At 41.6% G+C, this 20048-nt stretch overlaps 1 protein-coding gene across 3 annotated transcripts in view; it reads left to right on the top strand.

Annotated features, from left to right (window-relative positions):
* DPY19L1 (dpy-19 like C-mannosyltransferase 1) overlaps nt 1-20048 on the top strand; it is a 107015-nt gene that overhangs the window by 74310 nt on the left and 12657 nt on the right. For 2 of the 3 annotated variants that reach the window (XM_051852895.2, XM_070059711.1), the window contains 6 exons: nt 398-484; nt 1854-1913; nt 2424-2504; nt 8638-8739; nt 14382-14453; nt 15736-15785. In XM_051852895.2, coding sequence (XP_051708855.1) covers nt 398-484; nt 1854-1913; nt 2424-2504; nt 8638-8739; nt 14382-14453; nt 15736-15785 — 452 coding nt within the window. The remainder of the gene's footprint in view (nt 1-397; nt 485-1853; nt 1914-2423; nt 2505-8637; nt 8740-14381; nt 14454-15735; nt 15786-20048) is intronic. The other variant, XM_051852896.2, reaches the window with a different exon arrangement.

Raw genomic sequence — 20048 nt, 5'->3', positions numbered from 1 at the left:
CAAGCAGATTATGTCACCGGTATGGAGTAGGATACTTTCTTCGGTGCTTTCACAGAATGAATCAGATTGGTTTAGGTTGATACAGAAAGCTCTCAGAAGCATCTTCAGAGTAAAAACAAGAACTAATATAGGCTACAAGAGACTCTTATGTGTGGCTTAAAATAAAAAGGGAGAAGGAATTCATACATGTTGGCATTTGGAAAGATGCACAGGAGTTGACTTTAGTGGTGGTCATTTCCAGGGGTGTGAGGTGGGGGATGGAGAGCGGGCCACCTTTAGTGTGTGTTCCCCTTCGAACAGTTTAAACTGCTTCTCGTGGGCATGTGTGATTTACACAGCAAAGATAAATTTTTTCCTTTTATGTACATTAATTGTATTTTTTCTTGTGTTTTTCCAGATTTCTCTTGCACTTTGTTTTGTTTTGATGTTTGGGAACTCAATGTTATTAACATCTTATTATGCTTCCTCTTTAGTAGTTATTTGGGTAAGTGTTCCTTAAGCATGTGGCTGCTTTGGAAGCTAATGCTATCAATTTCTTTATCATTGGCTTGGGATCTGTGAGAAGTTTCTGTATGAACTGTCTCATGTGTCTTACTGACTGCATCTACATGTGACAGAATGTTCAGTTGCTCACTTCCAAACTGGGGAAACACATGCACAGAAATATTGATACGAGAAAGCATAGCACCTCACTTCAGATCCCAGTCTGTCCTTTCTTTTTCTTTCCTCAGTTTTTCTATCACCTAAGTTTTGGTCGCAGGTTTCATTTCAAAAAGTTTCTATGATTTTTTTAGTTCTATTCTAAATGCAAAAGTCTTCTGAAATTTAGACTTCTAGGGATGGCTATGCCTTTTTTTTCATGGATTTCATTATTAGTGTTTTGCAAACCTAAGTTATTCCTTATATTTAAAGAACATGTGCTGTACTGCAGTTTCTTGAAGACAAAAGAATTTTTTTTGCCCTGTAGAAGCAATGTCTGCTTCTTGAATAATCACTTCAGTTACTCAGATTATTTTTGTCATTTTGCTATCTAGAACCAATAACAAATTTGGAACTTCCTGTTTCTTTGTTTCATTTTACAAATAATATTTATTAAATAACCCATTTCCTAAAATATACCTATCCCTAATTTTAGCCACCAGCTTTTTGGGCTCTGTGACTTGAGCATACTTAGTCACAGAAATGTGGCAATACTATGTTTTAGACAACAGAAGTCATTAACTGAGTTGCTTTGGGATTAATCACTTTAGTTCTTAAAATCAATGAACTCTCTAAATAGGAAATGTGACTGTGTGCTCAATTCTATATTTTACATGCATGCATTGGCAAGTAGTAGTATTACCAATGATAAAGTACATAACTCTTGCTACATGTGCACAGAGAAGCTGTTGAAATGAATACTGAATAGGAATAAAATCCAAGTACATGGGAATCCATGTACCTGGAAAGATAAAACTATATGAAGGAATATTTAATTGATTCATTAAAATTTTATCTGTAGTTTATCCTAAGTTTCAGTAGTTTTAGCTTAAGGAAAGTGTGATGCCTATATAACTGCTTTCTAAATTCAGAAATTGATATGTATCTCTTGGTTCTTTGGTAAATAAGCAGTACAAAAATCAATAATAGGAATTCACAAATGGTAATTCTCTTTTTAACCTTGTGAAGTTACTAACTGACCCGACTTACCTTGGATAAAATAAAACTTGTTTTTTGAAGTTACTTACTACAGAAAGGAGCATGTGGAGATACTGGGTGAAAAATCAACAGTGTGAGGAATTTAAGAGAATATTATATAGATAACCTTTCGGTAGTTGAATTTACAAGTATTAAATGTTATTTTCTCTTTGCAGGGTATGCTGGCAATGAAGCCACATCTTCTGAAAATAAGTGTTTCTGAACTTAGTTTATGGGTAAGAATCAATCTATTTTAATGCATGTGTTTTTCCTTGTCTAAAACTTATCATTGGTTTTATGTTTTACTTTTAAGGAAATGATCTATATAATGCAAGGAATCTAACAGTTTTAAAACATACTAGGGCTCAATTTTGATGTGCCAAATCGCCCTTTTCATGAAGACTGTTAAAATTAATCTGTGGTAGATAATCCAGTTTATTACCCATGTTTTTCCCTGAGTTGCAGTTCATGTGTAAGAAACATTTGTAGAAGGGGAATTTATCTCTTATTCCTGTATAAATCTTATAAAATATTTAAACTTTTATAATAGGCCTTTATTAATATATGTATGTTTTATTTTTTGGTGATAGCCTTGATTTTGGAGAAATGTTATTTTAAATTAGAATGCATTTTCTCTAGGAGAGAGACTTATTTTACATTTCATATGTATATGATTAAAGCATTACTGTTTCTTCCTAGGCTATGGAATTTCAAGTATCATATTTAGTTTTCTTTTTCTTTTGTAGGTTATCCAAGGATGTTTTTGGTTATTTGGAACTATAATTCTCAAGTTTTTGACATCTAAAATCTTTGGTATTGCAGATGATGTAAGTGCATTTTTACTTAAACTTGACAGACTTGAAGTAATTTAGCAGGCTAAGAATGAATTATTTGAATTATTAAAGTACCACTACTTAACCAAATTCTAGGATGAAGTCTGTTCACTTACTATTTTATCTGCGTATAGTAGAAAGCAAGTTGATAATATTCATAGTTACTTTTCTCCAAAATTAATTTCTTGATAAATTATCCTGTTATATTAATCCTTCTATATCACAAAGTTGTTTTTTTTTTTTTTTTTTTTTTTTTTTTGACAGGCAGAGTGGACAGTGAGAGAGAGAGACAGAGAGAAAGGTCTTCCTTTGCCGTTGGTTCACCCTCCAATGGCCGCCGCGGCCAGCGCGATGTGGCCGGCGCACCGCGCTGATCCGATGGCAGGAGCCAGGAGCCAGGTGCTTTTCCTGGTCTCCCATGGGGTGCAGGGCCCAAGCACCTGGGCCATCCTCCACTGCACTCCCGGGCCACAGCAGAGGGCTGGCCTGGAAGAGGGGCAACCGGGACAGAATCCGGCACCCCAACCGGGACTAGAACCCGGTGTGCCGGCGCCGCTAGGCGGAGGATTAGCCTAGTGAGCCGCGGCGCCGGCCTATATCACAAAGTTTTTACAAGTTTAAAACTAGAAAACTAGAGGGATTTCTTTTTTTCTTTTTTCTTTTTTCTTTTTTTTTTTTGACAGGCAGAGTAGACAGTGAGAGAGAGAGACAGAGAGAAAGGTCTTCCTTTGCCGTTGGTTCACCCTCCAATGGCCGCCGCGGCCAGCGCACCACGCTGATCCGATGGCAGGAGCCAGGTGCTTCTCCTGGTCTCCCATGCAGGTGCAGGGCCCAAGGACTTGGGCCATCCTCCACTGCACTCCCTGGCCACAGCAGAGAGTTGGCCTGGAAGAGGGGCAACTGGGACAGAATCCAGTGCCCCGACTGGGACTAGAACCCAGTGTGCCGGCGCCGCAAGGCGGAGAATTAGCCTACTGAGCCGCGGCGCTGGCGAAAACTAGAGGGATTAAAGTCCAAATTTTAATGTTCGTGCATCCATTTTTCCTCTTTTTTAAGAAGATTTATTTATTTGAATGTCAGAGTTACAAATAGGGAGAGACAGAATGAGCTATCTTCCATCTGCTGGTTCACTCCCTAGATGGCCACAAGGCCAGCACTGGGCCAGGCTGAAGCCAGGAGCCAGAGCTTCATCCTGGTCTCTCATGTTGATGCAGGGGTCCAAACACTTGGGCCATCTTCCGCTGCTTTTCTCAGGCCATTGACAGGGAGCTGGGTCAGAAGGGAAGCAGCGGGGACTTGAGCCAGTGCCCCTATGGGATGCTGGCATTGCAGGCAGAGCTTTAACCTGCAGTACCCCAGTGCTGTCCCCATTTTTCTTTTTCTGACTTGAACATCTGCTTTTGTAACAGATGAAAGCACAATCTTCAGAGCCTTAACTAGAGATCTTGTGAAAGTCTTACTATTTTGTTCCCCATATTTTCTGGATAATTCAAAGGTTTATTTATGAGCCTTTATAAACAATTTAATTGAAGTCAGTCTTATTTAGAGAGGTGTTTGGGTAGGAGAGAAAGTGAGAAGAATTCTGCTCTATGTATTCTTCCTACGTGTAATTGCTTTGCTTATTTTATTTTGGTGTTTGAATTAGCACAATTTAAGTCAGGAGGCTATCAGAAATTTAGTTAAAAAAGAGAGCAACACAAGACCCAGTACAGAAGGAGCGAACCACCTTCTTTTCCTGTAGTTTGCCTTCATTGGTGATCTTTCCTCCTCCTCTACTAGGTTATAGCTGTGGTTTTGAAGCTGGATTCTGTGACGTTTGGACTTCTATTAACTCTTCTAGGAGATTATCCACTCCCTTACCCACTCTAGCCCCTCTTTGTACCCAAGACAGCTTAGCTTGAATCTCTTACATATTGTTTATATAGGTTTTTATACGAGTAAGGGGATTTTTGCTTTAAAATTGGTTTAAGAAAAACCTGGGCTATTAAATGAGTTTCTGTAACCTGTGGAAAGATTTTGAAGACTATAAAACTGTAGTTGAAAATTCATTTACTCATTAACTATGTACCTGCATTGTGCCTGCTATGTGAAATACACCTTAGAGACAGAAAACAGAAAGACACGGTCTGTGGGGAGATAGGAACAGTTTATGGCAAAAATACTGGGGTGCAGTGAAGACCAGGATAAAAAGTATGTAAGAGTGCTGTAGACTGACACAGGAGATCCGGGAAGGCACCCGGAGTCGGTGGTGAAGATGGGAACTGATTGGTGATTGAGTAAGCGGGGATGCCAGGGCGAGCAAGGTGAAATGCAGTTTCTGTGTCCTTCAGGAGCTAGGTGAGTGTCTCTTCGTTTATCCCTGCTTTCCTGTCAGTATTCTCCTTGACTAAAGTCTGATGACTACTTTGGAAGTAAAAGTAAGGAAAGAGGCCAGCGCCGCGGCTCACTAGGTTAATCCTCCGCCTTGCGGCGCCGGCACACCGGGTTCTAGTCCCAGTTGGGGCACCGGATTCTGTCCCGGTTGCCCCTCTTCCAGGCCAGCTCTCTGCTGTGGCCAGGGAGTGCAGTGGAGAATGGCCAGGTCCTTGGGCCCTGCACCCCATGGGAGACCAGGATAAGTACCGGCAGCGCACCGGCTGCGGTGGCCATCGGAGGGTGAACCAACGGCAAAGGAAGACCTTTCTCTCTGTCTCTCTCTCTCTCTCACTGTCCACTCTGCCTGTCAAAAAAAAAAAAAAAAAAAAAAAAAAAAAAAAAGTAAGGAAAGAGACATCCCATGCAAACAGTAACCATAAGAGCTGGGGTAGTTATTTCAATGTCAGACAAAACTGACTGTCAGGCAAGACAGACAATACTGCTAGAGACAAGGAGGAGCGCTGCATGATGATAATTTCTCAGGAAGACTTAACAGTTACAAATGTGGCTCTTTCATGCACCTAAAGCAGAGTTTCCAAAATACATGAAGCAAAACTTGAGAAAAGTGAAAAGCAAAATGGATATTTTAGGAATTAGAGATTGTAACATCTCATTCTCAATAGCAGATAGAAAAAATTATTGGGAAGTGCCTCTTCTGTCTCCTGGTTTTGGAGAGAATTTTTGTAGAATTGGTATTATATCTCCCTTAAATGTTTCCATGTCCTCAAGACTCAGTTTCTTTGTGAGTAGCTTTGTTTGTTTGTTTGTTTTAACTATAATTCAGTTTCTTTAGGAAATTAACTCATTTGGAATGAGCTGTGGTAGTTTATGTGTTTAGGGGAAATCTGCCCATTGTCATCAAATAGAGCATGGTTTTTAAAAACTTGCTGTGGTTGGGTGTTTAGCCTAGTGGTAAAGCCCCTGTTTAGGATACCTGTGCCCCACATTGGAGTACTGGAGTTTGATTCTCAGCCCGGGCTCCCAGTTCCAGCTTCCTGCTAATGCAGACTCTAGGGAAGCAGTGGCAATGGCTCAAGCAGTTGTATTCCTGCCACCCACGTGTTAGACCTGAATTCAGTTCCTGGCTCCTAACTTTGCCACCTTGGCCTTTATAGGCATTTGGGAAGTGGGCCAGTGAGTGGGAGCTCTCTCAGTATGTCTCTCCAAATATAATTAATTAACTATAATTATTATTGGACTCAGCGAAAACTCTTTTTATTGAAATGTTCACATGAGTGCAAGTGTAGGGAATGATTTTCTATGTTCCTTATTTTATTTTTCATTTTTTATTTTCTAATTTGAAAGATATTGTATATATTTATCATGTACTTGTGTTGAAGTATACATACATTATGGATGGTTAAATCTAGTTAACAATTGAATTACCACATGTAGCGATCATTTTTGTAGTGAATGTACTCCTTTTACCTTTTTCAAGAGTATGATAATTTATCATTAATGGTAGTAACCTTGGTATACAATCAGTCTCTTGGATTTATCTGTCCTGTAATATAATTATATATCCTTTGGCCAAACTCTCTCTCATCCTCCCCCTCTCCCAAGGCCCTAGTAACTACTATTTTATTCTTTATGTCTCTGAGAACAGTTTTCTGAGGTTTCACAGATGAATGAGATCATGCCTGAGGGAAAATGCTTAATTCTTTGTTTTCACTATCTTATGTTCTGGTAAATGTTTTTAAAACTAAAATTTCCCATAAGTTGTAGTTATTTTTTATCTGTCTTACAAGTTGACTATTGTGTGATTTTTTCTATTTAATCTAAATACTGTTAAATTTTATGTTTCTAACTGAAAGGATTTTGAAGCCATTCCTAGTTATTCTGTAGTCTTACTGCAAGTATCAATTTTTGAAATTTGTTGACATGCTATGTTAACATTTTAAAAAAATATTTTACTGTGTTTAAGAAAAATGTGTATTCTCTCTTTAGGCAGATTATATCCCCTGGTTGTAAGCTTATTAATTATATTATTCAAGTTTTATGTTAATTTGTGTTTTCTTTTTGTGTTCTAGAGAACAATATTTAACATTTCCAGTGAACACTGTCAGCTTACCTATTTCTTTTTTCAATTTCATTGGCAGTTCTTTTATATACTTTGTATTGTTATCTGCAAATATGTTTGATATATATTCTTGCTTTCTTGTTTATCAGCATGTAGCAGTATTCTTTTTCCATATATTTTTTGCTTGAATTTCAATTTTGAGACAGTTGCTCACCTGGGTTTCTTTGATTCATATTTATCTGGTTTGTCTTGATCTGTTCTATTTTGAACTTTCCTGCATATTTCTATTTTAATTGTGTCTGTTGACAACGTGATACTGGGTTTTCCTCCCTTAAATCCACTTTGAGATCCTGTTGTTTAATTAATGAATTTAGGCTCTTTACATTTGTGGCGATTATTATACTAGGCTTTTATTCTTCCTTTTTATTTGCGGTCTGTTTTCCTGTGCTACTTTAAGATGCTCCGTATTTCTCCTTTTGATTTCACAAAGTTGTCAGCATGCGTTTTTTCACCCAAGAGGACAAAGCATTTTGGAATGCCTCATCACATTCCCACTGTTTGTTGGTTCCTCCTCTCACCCTGACGCTTGTACTTCATGTGGATGTCATATAGAATTTTAGTTATGGTCTTAGGTATAATTTCCTGTCTTTCTTTGGTCTTTTTAAGATAGTAACGAACATGACAGTTGCAAAATGTTTTAAGTCTTTAGTCCCTTGTTTCCTCTTTTATAAAGTAAAAAAATATCTACCTTCATCGTGGTGCTTTTTGTGGGAAGGAAATCTGGTGATATAAATGAGGGCACTTGCTAACATGAAGAATTACCATGAATTGGTTATAAGTCAGAGGGTGCCTTGTATGCCAAGGCCTGCCCACTTCCACTTTATTGAAGTCATTTTTTCAGTCCCCTTTCCCTAATTCAGAATTAATATTCCCTTCTCTTTACCCGTTGACTCCTTGTCCCTGTGGGACAGAAGTGTGTTCCCAAGCCCATATCTCCTGGTAGGCTTCTGTGGGTAGATGCTGGGTAGCCTGTTTTACCAAGGTTAGCACTGTGAGCCGGGTAAAGCTCAGGGTGGAAGCCTTTGGTATGTGGATGAGAAAGGATGCTGGAGTGTTGGAGCTATCAGAATCACTTGAGAGCAAAAGGAGGAGGAATTGTGAGGTTGGAAGGTACAGCACTTTGTTTAACAAAAGCAAGTCCAATATGGGAACAGTGGATTTTATGTTATAAAAACTATTTTTAGGCTGACGCCGTGACTCAATAGGCTAATCCTCCACCTTGCGGTGCTGGCACACCGGGTTCTAGCGCTGGTCGGGGTGCCAGATTCTGTCCCGGTTGCCCCTCTTCCAGGCCAGCTCTCTGCCGTGGCCCGGGAAGGCAGTGGAGGATGGCCCAAGTGCTTGGGCCCTGCACCCGCATGGGAGACCAGGAGAGGCACCTGGCTCCTGGCTTCAGATCAGCGTGGTGCGCCGGCCGCAGCGCGCCGGCCGCGGCGGCCATTGGAGGGTAAACCAACAGCAAAAGGAAGACCTTTCTCTCTGTCTCTCTCTCTCTCTCACTGTCCACTCTGCCTGTCAAAAAAAAACAAAAAACAAAAAACAAAAACAAACTATTTTTAGATAGTATTTAAATTAAAAAGTATTATTGTTGTATTCGACTCAATGTAATGGTTCCTCTCTATTTCTTGCTAGGCTCACATTGGCAACTTACTAACATCAAAATTCTTCAGTTATAAGGATTTTGATACTTTATTGTACACCTGTGCAGCAGAGTTTGACTTTATGGAAAAGGAGGTAAGCTGTGATTTCTCGTACTCTTTCTGTGGGTTTTGGTCCATTCATTTTTTGTAAAAGGTGCTCCTGCTATTTCAGACACTGTGTGCTCTTATCGCAGTTTGAAGGAAAAGGAAAATCTGGCAGCTTAGAGAAGATGCTCCTGTTTACCTTAGTGCAGCTTCTTGAAGTATGTGGCCGTTTCTCGTTTTGGTAATTTGGAAACAGGCGTTCAGGCTTGCAGTAGTTTTTTGGATGAGTAAACACAGAGGCATTTCAAGTTGCCTCTTTTCAGAGAGCGCATTAATACAGTCAAGCTTTCAGGTTCTTATATTTCCGCTCATTTTGTGGTGGTTTGAATGATCACATTGCTTTGAAATATCTTTGAGTATGAGTTTTTCATTCCAACGTTGTTTTTCCTGAAACTGTCCTCTGAAGACTGGGAGGCAGAAGCCTGCACTATTACCTAATGGTCTCGAACAAGTGACTCTGATTCTTTGTGTTACAGTTTACTAGTTTCTGGCAGTATGCTATGAATGGATATTGTGCAGACAAAAATGTGGTAATACATAGGAAAATACTTCAGTGTTTTAAATAAAATATGATGTCACAATAGTTTTTGAGCTGGTTTGTTTCAAAAACTTGTATACGTGTGGTTTTTTTTTTATGCCTCTCATGTGACACTGATTTATTGTATTTTATCATCAGTGACATATTTTCCTTCAAAGCTATTGGTATATGTGTATTAAACTGGCTAACGATACTTTCATGACAAATTCGTGTCCCCCATGATCCCACTGTATTGGTCAGTGTCCTGAGCCCTGGGCCAGTGGACCTTAGTGCACCACATGCAAAGTCTTATCATCCAGCCATTCTGAGTAGAGTGTGTCCTGTAGCTACGATGTTTACCCCAGGGGCCCGTGAGTCTTCATTTATTGTGTTCTGGCAAGTGATCTTGACAAAACATGGCTAATAAAAAGGTGTGTGATAGTGTTGACCCTGCTGAAGGAAACAAAGGAAAGGTTTCTTCCAAGACAGGAGATCAAGATTATTCAAGGCAGCAGTAAAGAAAATAGAGGGTAAAATCAGTAGATAATTAAGACATATCGGAAGCCCTGTAACATTACTGAGGACACATACATGCCACTATTAACATGAGAATATTACTCCTCATTTACGTGATGAAAGAAGTTGCTTATCAAAGCAGACAGTGGTTTCAGCTGATTTAAAATAAACAAAGCTGTTTCTCCCTCACCTTCAGAGGCCCTTAGTTCATAGCAACTCTGCTGTAGAGAGGGCAGTGCCAGTTCAGGAAGTGCATCCCTGACATGAATATCCATCCAGTGGGGAAAAGGGAAAAATTCACGTGCTATCCCTTAACATGCTGTCATCCTGAGAATGTAAGATGCCTCTGATGTATGATGGAGGGAACAAAATGGTACGACTTACATATCTATAAATAACACACATAAAGTAAAAAAGAACACAGTCTTAGCAGTGTTTTTGTTTAAAGATGAGGAGGAGGCATGTGTGATTGCAGTGTGTGGGTCTTCGTTATTAAAAACATTTCTGTGCTGTTTTCTTTTCCCCCATACCACTAGATCTTGATTTATTCACTTTATTTTTCCAGAAAAATGAGAAGGGATGGGAGGAGTCAGTATTTGTGTTACAAAGCGATTAGAAAATGGGAAAGGAAGTACCCAGTACAGCAAAATCAACCTTCAAATAAACACCCCCCAGTGATGGGGTTCAACAAAGCCCAAGGGGACTTAAGTCTCCTGCTGTTCAGGAACGAGGGGCAGGGATCCTTGAAAGAACAGGAACAAGCTTTCTTACCTTTCCTCCCTCCCTCCCCATCAATTCAAGATTTCACACAAAGCTTTGGTTTCTAGCAGTGAACATGGAGTTACATTCATCCGTCTCCTATCAAACAGTCTTGGCCATTTTGACATAAGTTTCTTGCATTTGTGTGAAAGTTCCTGAGTGACTTGGCTATACATTCAAAGCCTCCTTCTTGGTCTCCAAACCCCACTTTCTACACAGAAGGTCCCCAGTAGCTTCTCTTCTTTCAGATACAAATTAAGTATGTTTGACCCATCCAAATACATCAGTGTCTTAACTTTTGGTGTGAGTCATACCAAGAAATGGTCTTGACTCCAGAGGTTGGGAACAAGGGGTAGAAGTTTCCTATTTTCTTTAGGATTTTTGCATGAATCCTTTAGAGTTGTGGAGACACCCAAGAATTAAATGTTTATGTGTGGGTGTATGTATTTCCTTTTGTGGATGGGGGAATGGAGAAGAGGGTAGGGAGGAGTTTTAAGAATAGAAGATTCAAAATAGGATAGGAGAAAGGGAACACAAAAGAAAAGATGATTTTAGATCCCCACTCCAAGAAGAGGGTCCCCCCAAATTTATGTTTCCAATCCTTTTGCCTGCCTGGAACCTTCTGTTGAAGATGCTTCAGCTGTTTTCTCTCAATACAAAAAGAAGTTTGTTAATAATCATAAAATCCCAAATGAACCCAATAATAATAAAATCCCAAATGTGGAGAAAGACCAACACATTATATTTACACAGACCCGGCCACCTAGCAGTCACCAACTCAGAGACTCAGTGAAGCCCTACAAAGCCCAGACAAGTACAGTAACTGAAAGGGGGCAGCATCTGGGGAAGACAGGAACCCAGGACCAGTCTCTCACTACCCAGTGTGCTCTACTGCATTTGTCCCATTCCAACACAGTGAGGGAGGCTTGCAGTGATCTCTCGGCATGTAAACAGAACCCCTTTTTCTCCGCTGGTCACCACGACACTAGTGCTCACTACTGTCCCAAGGCAGGACCCTGGCTCCTGGCACCACGAGGCCCTAGCTTGTCAGTCTCCCTGGAAGCCAAGAATTTGGAAAGGTTCAAGATTTTTAGTCCTTGCTTCACGTTTCTGTCCCTGGACGGCACAGAACGGGCACAGGGGTTTTGGTCTTCAAACTTAGCCTTACCAGCTCACATTTGTTCACACGTGTGTGTGCACACACACCCTGTTGTGAGTAATGGGTTCGTCCTTACCTGGTGAAGGATAGATGTGTTATGTGAAGCAGAAACCCATGTGCTCGAATCAGGCAACCCTGACCGTGGCTTCCTCTCTGGGCCTTTCCCCCGCTCAGCCTCTGTGAACTTGCCTGCACCACCTTTTCCTGTTCAGACTAATTTTGAGTCTTCCAGTGAGAGGAGGTCAAGTCATGGGGCAACCCAATTAAAACCTCATCTCCCATGAAACATGTTCCAGATAGAGGGGGTTTCAAGAGGATTCTGTGGCAAGAAAAACCAGCTCTAATTGGCAGAATGGGGTAGTTCAATAGGCTGAGCACTCCAGACAATTGCTCTCCACGGTGACAGAAACAGCAAAAACTCTTCCTGCTGTGCAGGCCTCGAGCTGCTGCCAACGTATCCCTGAGATTGCTTGCATACCTGAGAACGCATACAGGAATGAGGACCTTAGATTAAAATACACAAAAATATAAAACTAGAATATTTATATTAAGAAAAACAAGTTAAAATGCACAAGATACGTCATTCACACACAGTGCAGTTGGCATCCTGGAGAAAGTGGGCCCCAAGGTGCAGTCATGCAAGGGAGCAAATAGCTAAGATCACATTGGCCCAGAACGGGGTCTGTGGCTGTGTCCCCAGCCCCCTTTTTTGCCTGTTGTTGTCCCAACCCATTGCTATGGACAGTTTCCAGCACCCTGTCCCAGGATTGGGTTATGAAGAAACAAGAGAGATTCTCCCCCAGAGTGCAGTGGCTTGCAGGTTGGGCCCAGTAATCTGGTCCCACAGCCAGTCTTTTCACCCTGGCCAGGGAAGTAGTATTCCATATCCTTCCTTGAAAGGAAAACACTTCCCCATCCAGGCTTCTTTCTAAAGCTGGAGATTCTGAATGGGAGGCCTCGGATGAAGCATGTGCGTTACAGGGTGAAGACCTGCCCAAGTCCTCGCTTGTATCTGGATAGAGTTTGGTTGTAATACCTTTGCCTCACTCCTTCCTCCCAGCATGAACAGGGGAAGGGTGATGCTGGGAACCCCAGCCCGAGATACATGGTAGAGCCAGCTGTCTCCAACCCACCATAGCCCCACTTTCTCTACTCTGCAGTTAGTATGTACCCCTTGAAATTTACTGATAGTGAAAGAACACCCCATGGCCACTGTGGCTCAATTCTGGGCCTCAGGGAGCAGGGCAGGGCTGTGGCCCTCTTCACCCTCTCAGTGGTAGGCTGCCTTTCCCTGGGAGCTGGGGGCCTGCTGGGCCTTCGGGGGCCCCGAGGCCACCAAATGGTTGATGTGCTGGCAGAAGTGGCCCTTCTTGGGCACACACAGCTTGCACTCCTTGGCACAGTGGTCTAGGCCTCCACAGGTTTAGCACTTGTCCCCTGCAAGTCTGCGTTTCTGCACGTTCTTCTCTCTTGGCCACCTTGCACACCCAGGACAGAACATCCCACCAGACCCAGTGATGCAGAAAGATTCCTCTGCTTTACCCTCCTTGGGGACCTGGAAGCCCTCCATGTGCCCTTTACTGTGGTGCACAAAGACCTTTACTGGGGGGTCGAGTGGGACCCTGGCCTGGGCGGTTGTGGACAGGAAGCCGAACCCCATGTGCACGTTGAACTGCTTACAGGTGCTGGCTCCGTGCAGCATCTGAGGCTCGTCCTCCTTGGGCCGCTTCGCCGCTGGTTGGCCACCCATGATCGTCGGCCAAGCCGGCGGCTCTGGGCCATTAGTCAGGTGGCTGCTGACCCCAGAGAAGTCCCGAGTCAGAGGGGTGGTTTGGAGTAGAGGCAGCTGCGTCTTCGACCTGCACCTCTGTGACGTTTTACCTGTTACTAACAAATACAAAAAATGTGTTGTGTTCGCATCATAAACACTGGTCATTATTTTGTATGAATTTGTGTGGGTGACAGTGAATGTGTGCATGCATGCACGTGTGTGTCGTGGGTAAGATTTTTATCCTCCACTAGCACATATATTCAAGACAACCTTAAGGGAGCTCTATGGGGTGGGTGTTTGGTATAGCAGTCAAGATGCTGTTTGGCACACCCACATCACGTATCGGAGTGCCTGAGTTTCTCTCCCACACCCTGGAAGGCAGCAAGTGATGACTCAAGTGCTTGGATCCCTGCAACTCATGTGGGAGAACTGGATTGAGTTCCAGGCTCCTGGCTTTAGCCTGATCTACCCCTAGCTGTCACAGACATTTGGAGAGTGAACCAGCAGATGCATGACCCATGGCTTTCTCTCTCTCATAAGCAAAAAATAAATACTTTTTTTTTTAAAAAAGAGCCCTGCTTAACTTAGTTGAATATTAAGTCTGACGTTCCAGTTGGATGAGGAGCATGCAAACAGTGAAGAGCAATCTCTCTAGTCGCATTTCATTCTAGCGAGTGTTTGGGAACTGTACTTTCAGTGTTTTCAATTCAATGTTTTAGGGAAATTCATTTCTATGGAAATGCACCTTCATTTTCATGATGGGAGTCAGTGGGTAGATCGGAATCTTGATGAGTGAATGTTCCTGCTTCTCTACTTACAGTTTCAGAAAATCATCTGTTTATTATTTGAAATGAAATTTTGTTTGGTTAAAATAATATTTGCCTCTAACAAAACCTCTCTGAATTTCAGACTCCGCTGAGGTATACAAAGACATTGTTGCTTCCAGTTGTTCTTGTAGTGTTTATTGCAATTGTTAGAAAGGTACGTTTATCATTTGAGAGCTCTTTCTTATAAAAGCAGCATTTTCTTGTTTTTACATCATAGCTACATGTACTTGGCTGCATGTTCATGTGATACAGTGCTTTGTATGGGTTTGTTGAAATACATATTTTCTTATTGATAGCCTTTCATGGATATTCACAGTTCTTCAAAATATTCTGACATCTACTGGCATAAAATAAACATAGAAAAAGGATGGTTCACGTTTTGATATTTTGGAATATTTGGTATTTTGCAAGACAGGTTAGCACATCATGCCCATTACAAAGCAAAGATGCTCTGCATCGGCCCCTTCAGTGATGTTCCACTTGGTGTTCTCACAACACTTGTCACCTCTAGGCAATCCCTGCTATGTGCTAAGTGCTGCTTTGTACTTCTTTATACTTTCAGTGGGTTTGCATCTAGTAGGAACTCAAGAAATATATATTAGGCATTAGCCCTCCAGAATATATTCAGAAGGCAACAAGCTGCTGGTAAGAAATGATAAAAACAAATCAGATTAAAGAAGCTGAGTGGTTTGGCTTAAAAAGAAGAAATTCAAATAGGAGGATAATTACTTCCAAATATTTAAAAGCATACTATTTGAAAATAAGATTATACTCATGTTAGCTCTTTAGAATGATGACCAATTCTAGGAGACTGGACTTTGACCATCAGTGATCTGGGCTGATTCAGAAGGTGTTACAGATTAAAACAGCAGCAAGGTGGTTTTTCCAAGGCTGGATTAAAACCTGTCATTGATGTCATCAAAAACATCCGTGTTGGGAGTTGGATTTCAGATTCAGTGACCTCAGAGTTAGTGCTAAATGTGAAAGCACAGTGAAGCGTGTTTTGAATGTACGTTGTTGTAGTTATCAGTTTCTGAGCCAGGTCTCCAATTTTGTATGTATATAAATGAGCAGAGGCATTGCCAATAACGTAGGCAGAGTGGAAGCAGCACTGAATGTGAACTTGAAGCCTGAAGATCAGATTTCAAGTCCCAGCAGTGCTTCTTAATAGTTGACTACCTTCAGGGAGATCATGTAATCCACCTGAGCCCATTGTTCATTTTCAAAATGAGGAAGCTATACTCTACCTAACAGGATTGTTGAATATTAGATATGGTCAAATATTGTGCAAATATAAGACTATGTTGTAGTTATTATTTTCTGAGTTATCACTTCTCAAATTTTTAATTAAAATTTTGAAAGTTTGGAAGATATTTTAGTTAAAATTTTGTTTTTCCCCAACAGCTTTTCTAAAATGTTTAAAAATCTATTTGCAGATTATTAGTGATATGTGGTGTGTCTTAACTAAACAACAGACACATATAAGGTAAATATGCTACAATTTTGTTATCTCCTCTATTCATTTATTAAATATTTGCTGTGTTGGTTGAATACTTGCATGTTTCACATTTCAGTGTTTGGCAGTTGATGCTTCCTGTTGTTGTCTTTCCCCCTCTTGACTTTCTCCTTATTCCCTCATTAGCACAATCTGACAGTTGCCCTGCACGTAAGTCGTATTTGATGGATGCAGCATTGTGATTCCATTCAGAAGAGAAAGTAAATTGTTATGTTGAGTGGTTTTAGGTTTCATGGTCTGCCTTTTGAGAAATGAGTAGGAAAATATAAAACTGGATTCAGATGTTGCTTTTTACACAAAATAGATTCCAGATGGAGTAATGATTTAAATATAACAAAAATTCAAGCCCCCAAATTAGCCAAGGGAACATAAAGCCTATCTACTGGGAAGACAGGTTGATGAAGTTGAGTAGAGAAATACTTTGATGTAGAAAAAGTAGAATGAGCATTGTTCAAAGAGAAAGATCAAATTGGGGAAAATTTTGCAATGCATGACTCAGGACTAATGACTATCATAGATAATGCACTTCTACAGATTAATAAGAAAAATGCTAAAAACCCATGTGGAAGATGAGTGAACACAAACAAGCAATTGCGAGAAAACTCAATTCACATCTTTCCTTTCCTACTACATCTATGTCCCATGGATCTGCTTTCTGTTCTTTGACAACAGCAAGTTGTTTCCTGTTTGTGCAGCTTTGCAGGAGTTATGCTCTGTGCCCATAACTGTGCCCTGCCCCTTCCGCCCCCTTCCCGCCCCAGCCTGACTCTGCATGGCTAACTCTGTTAGTTCTCGCTCGAGTGTCACCTTCTTCAGGTAGGCTTTCCTAACCATCATTTCTGATTAAATTTCTCTTCCCTTTGCTTGCTATTTTCAGTACATCACAGCCTCTGTCTTTCTCTCTTGCCATTTATCATCGTTTGTTCTTAAATACTGATGTTTTACTTGTATCGCCTGAAGGGACGGATAATTTCTGTTTGGTTCAACTGTTTCTATATGGTGCTTGGGACATGTAAAGAATACTAGTTGAACAATGAATGATTTACACACAGTAAGTGGACACATGAAAAAGTGACCAGTCCTATGGGAAAGACAGATTAAAATGAAAACCATTTATTAATTAGATCTGTAAAAATTAATAATACCCAATGCATGCCAGGGTGGTAGGAAGTAGGTAGGAGAGTGGTTTGATCATATAAATACATAGCAAAAAGTACAGTGAGCTTACCCTTTAGCAGTTCCTGCAAGGCAACTGTATCCTCTAGAAATGTACACAGAAATGATAAAAAAAAAAAAAACATGGACATTGTGGCATTGTGTGTAATATGAACAATGGAAACAACCAAAAATATCTATGAAAAGATTGCTTTAATTAAGGTCAGGTCATGGAGCGCAATGTTGAGGCATCTTTATGCAAATAGTTTCATTCGTCATTGAGTAAAAGTTAGCCAAATTGTATAGCATGATTTTTAATTATTTGATAGGAAGAGTTATAGACAGTGAGAGACAGAGAGAAAGGTCTTCCTTCGTTCACTCCCCAGATGACCGCTACAGCCGGCGCTGTGCCCATTCGAAGCCAGGAGCCAGGTGCTTCTTCCGGGTCTCCCATGTGGGTGCAGGGGCCCAAGCACCTGGGCCATCCTCCACTGCCCTCCCAGGCCACAGCAGAGAGCTGGACTGGAAGAGGGGCAGCCAGGACTAGAACCCGGCGCCCATATGGGATGCTGGTGCTGCAGGCGGAGGGTTAACTAAGTGAGCCATGGGGCCAGCCCCAAAATGGAAATTTTACATGTTTATTTGTGCATAAGAATAATCTATGAGAATCAAACTTTTACCTACTGAAAATATGAGATAGGATAATGGATAAAAAGAAATTTTATTTCTATGTTTATTTTGAGGAAGAAGGAATTGTCCATATTCCCTCACCTCCAAATCTCTAGGAACACAATGATAAATTATTACTCACTCCTGAATGAATTCTTCTCATTTAGAGACATTTTTCTGTAACTGTACTCTTACTTATTATACACATAGCATTTGAATTGAGGACTGAGGGAAAAGGAAAGTTTCTGGTATGCAATATTATCGTTTCTCTTTGCTGGAGATAATTATTTCTGAAGAACTTCGGAAACAGCAACAAGGTTATAGCTATAGTATACAGTTTGAGAAGAGGAATGGAACTCCTCTCAGAAGCAAAACTCTCCTTTCAAGAATAACTCAACTATAGGAATAGTTTTAGAAAACCATCGAGCTTGGGGTATTCAATTCAAGTAGGATCAGAACTCTTTTCTGGAAGTGGAATAGCTTGCTGACTTTTCATTTCATGTAAGTTCCAAAGTCACATTTCAGTATACAAAGACGAGAGGTAGAAGATTCATTTTCATCATCAATATGTGACTACTAGTATCCCCTTTGTTCAAGAATCTAGGGGATGAAGTGAAACAGAAGCAGCATGACATAGTAGGACATACATTGACTCTGAAATCAGTCCACATATGGTTCTGGCTACCACTTAATAGTTCTGTCCGTTCTTTAGGGAAAAAAAAAAAAACTGAGCTGTATGTGCCAGTCATTGCTCTAGGTCTTGGGGCCATATCAGTGCTTAAAACAGAGCGGACGTATGTTGTTGTGGGCAAACCTAGGCCAAATTCCTATTCCAGACCTTTGGCCTCTTAGAGAAGCATTCTAAATACAGGCACAAACACGATGTGCAATGAGATGAAGTTTATTTACAAAGTGAGTAAAACACACATGCATAGGTGGGCATTGTCCAGGGAGAATGGATCGTGAAAGGAAAAGAGAAATCTCCATAGCGTACTCACTCTGGGTCCACATGAAGAGAGAGAGAGAGAGAGAGAGAGAGAGATGAGCATGAGCTTCCCTTTATCTCGCTTCTGATGATCTTAGAAAGGGAAGTGTTTCCATGGTATTGCCCCCAGGTTCTCAGTTAGGGGAAGTACTTCCTGGGGAAGGGGTCATCCGATTGATAGGTGGGTGGATAAGATTACATGGACCGGGGGAGCTGTGGCTTCCAGCTCATGACCCTATCCTAGCTGCCTTATCCCATATCGTTGTCAGCTCACGCATCTCTGTCTCTCACCTAGCCTCTTTGAACTCCAGATTTACTGTGTAACCACTCCTCTCTCAACCCTCGGGGTTGAGAATTTCTGTTTTTATGAATGCAGCACGGAAGGTCTGACTGTTGCCCTGCTGGCGTGCTTGCACACGTACCTCGGCTGCAGTCCTGGTGGGTCAGCTCAAAAGTCCCGTCCTTGTTCTTGACTGTGTTCTTTATCTCACGCTGCACATCTGTCCATCTGCAGATGCTGTCATTGTCAGCTTCAGAACTCTATCCAGACTTTGACTTCCATCCTGTCCGGTCTGTGTTGCCATCACCTCCCCTCAGCTACTGCTTCCTGTCTTCCTATCTGACTCCCTGCTTCTGCCCTTGCTGCCCCCGGGCTGTTCTCCCACGGCACACGGCAGCAAAATGGGCCTTTCAGACAGAAGGCAGGTCCTGCTAGTGCTCTCTTCAAGGAGTTTTCCAGATGACTTGGAGTAAAACCAAAGTCCTCACCGTGGTCTCCAGGCCCCTGCCTCTTCTGGTCCCCTCTGATCTCCCGTGTCATACCCCTTCACCTGCTCTAATCGCGTTGTCCTTGTGGTTAGCCCATTAGGGTGTCCTTAGCGTGGGGCCTTTGCAACAATCCCCTTCCTGCTGAAATGCGCTTTCCTTGCAGGGTCCCTGGGGCTGGTGCTCCCAGCTCCCCCAGATGTCGCTCAGTTGGCAATCAGGCTGATCGTGCCTCCCCGTATCTGTCCCCCATTTCCTGTTCTCCACAGCACTTGTCACCATGGGACATAATGGGTGTTTGCTTTCCATCTGTCCCCTTTGACTTACAAGTAACCTCTGAGGGTAAAGGGCTTTCCATCTTGTCACTGCTCTGTCTCTAGAGCCCTCAGTCCTCAATGAAATTGAGAGGTTGGGGCTTGACTCCTGAAGTGATCCTTTTTATAGGGAAAGACAGATGTCCATTAAGTAAACCACAAGTGAGAACTTTGTTTTCTGTATGAGAATAAACCAAGGCAGTGGGGTAGGAGTGATCAAGGGGAGACCTCTCAGATGCTGGAAGGAACACATTAGTCTAGTTTTACTGGAGCTCTGTGATGGCCTGGGATGAGGTGACTGTCAGTGGCTGGTTCAGGATGACTGTATCAGGATTAACTGTGAAG

The sequence above is a fragment of the Oryctolagus cuniculus genome, chromosome 16, assembly GCF_964237555.1.
Source record: "Oryctolagus cuniculus chromosome 16, mOryCun1.1, whole genome shotgun sequence".
Lineage (NCBI taxonomy): Eukaryota > Metazoa > Chordata > Mammalia > Lagomorpha > Leporidae > Oryctolagus > Oryctolagus cuniculus.
The sequence above is the reverse complement of the archived record's forward strand: the minus strand, read 5'-3'. Positions and strand labels throughout refer to the sequence as shown.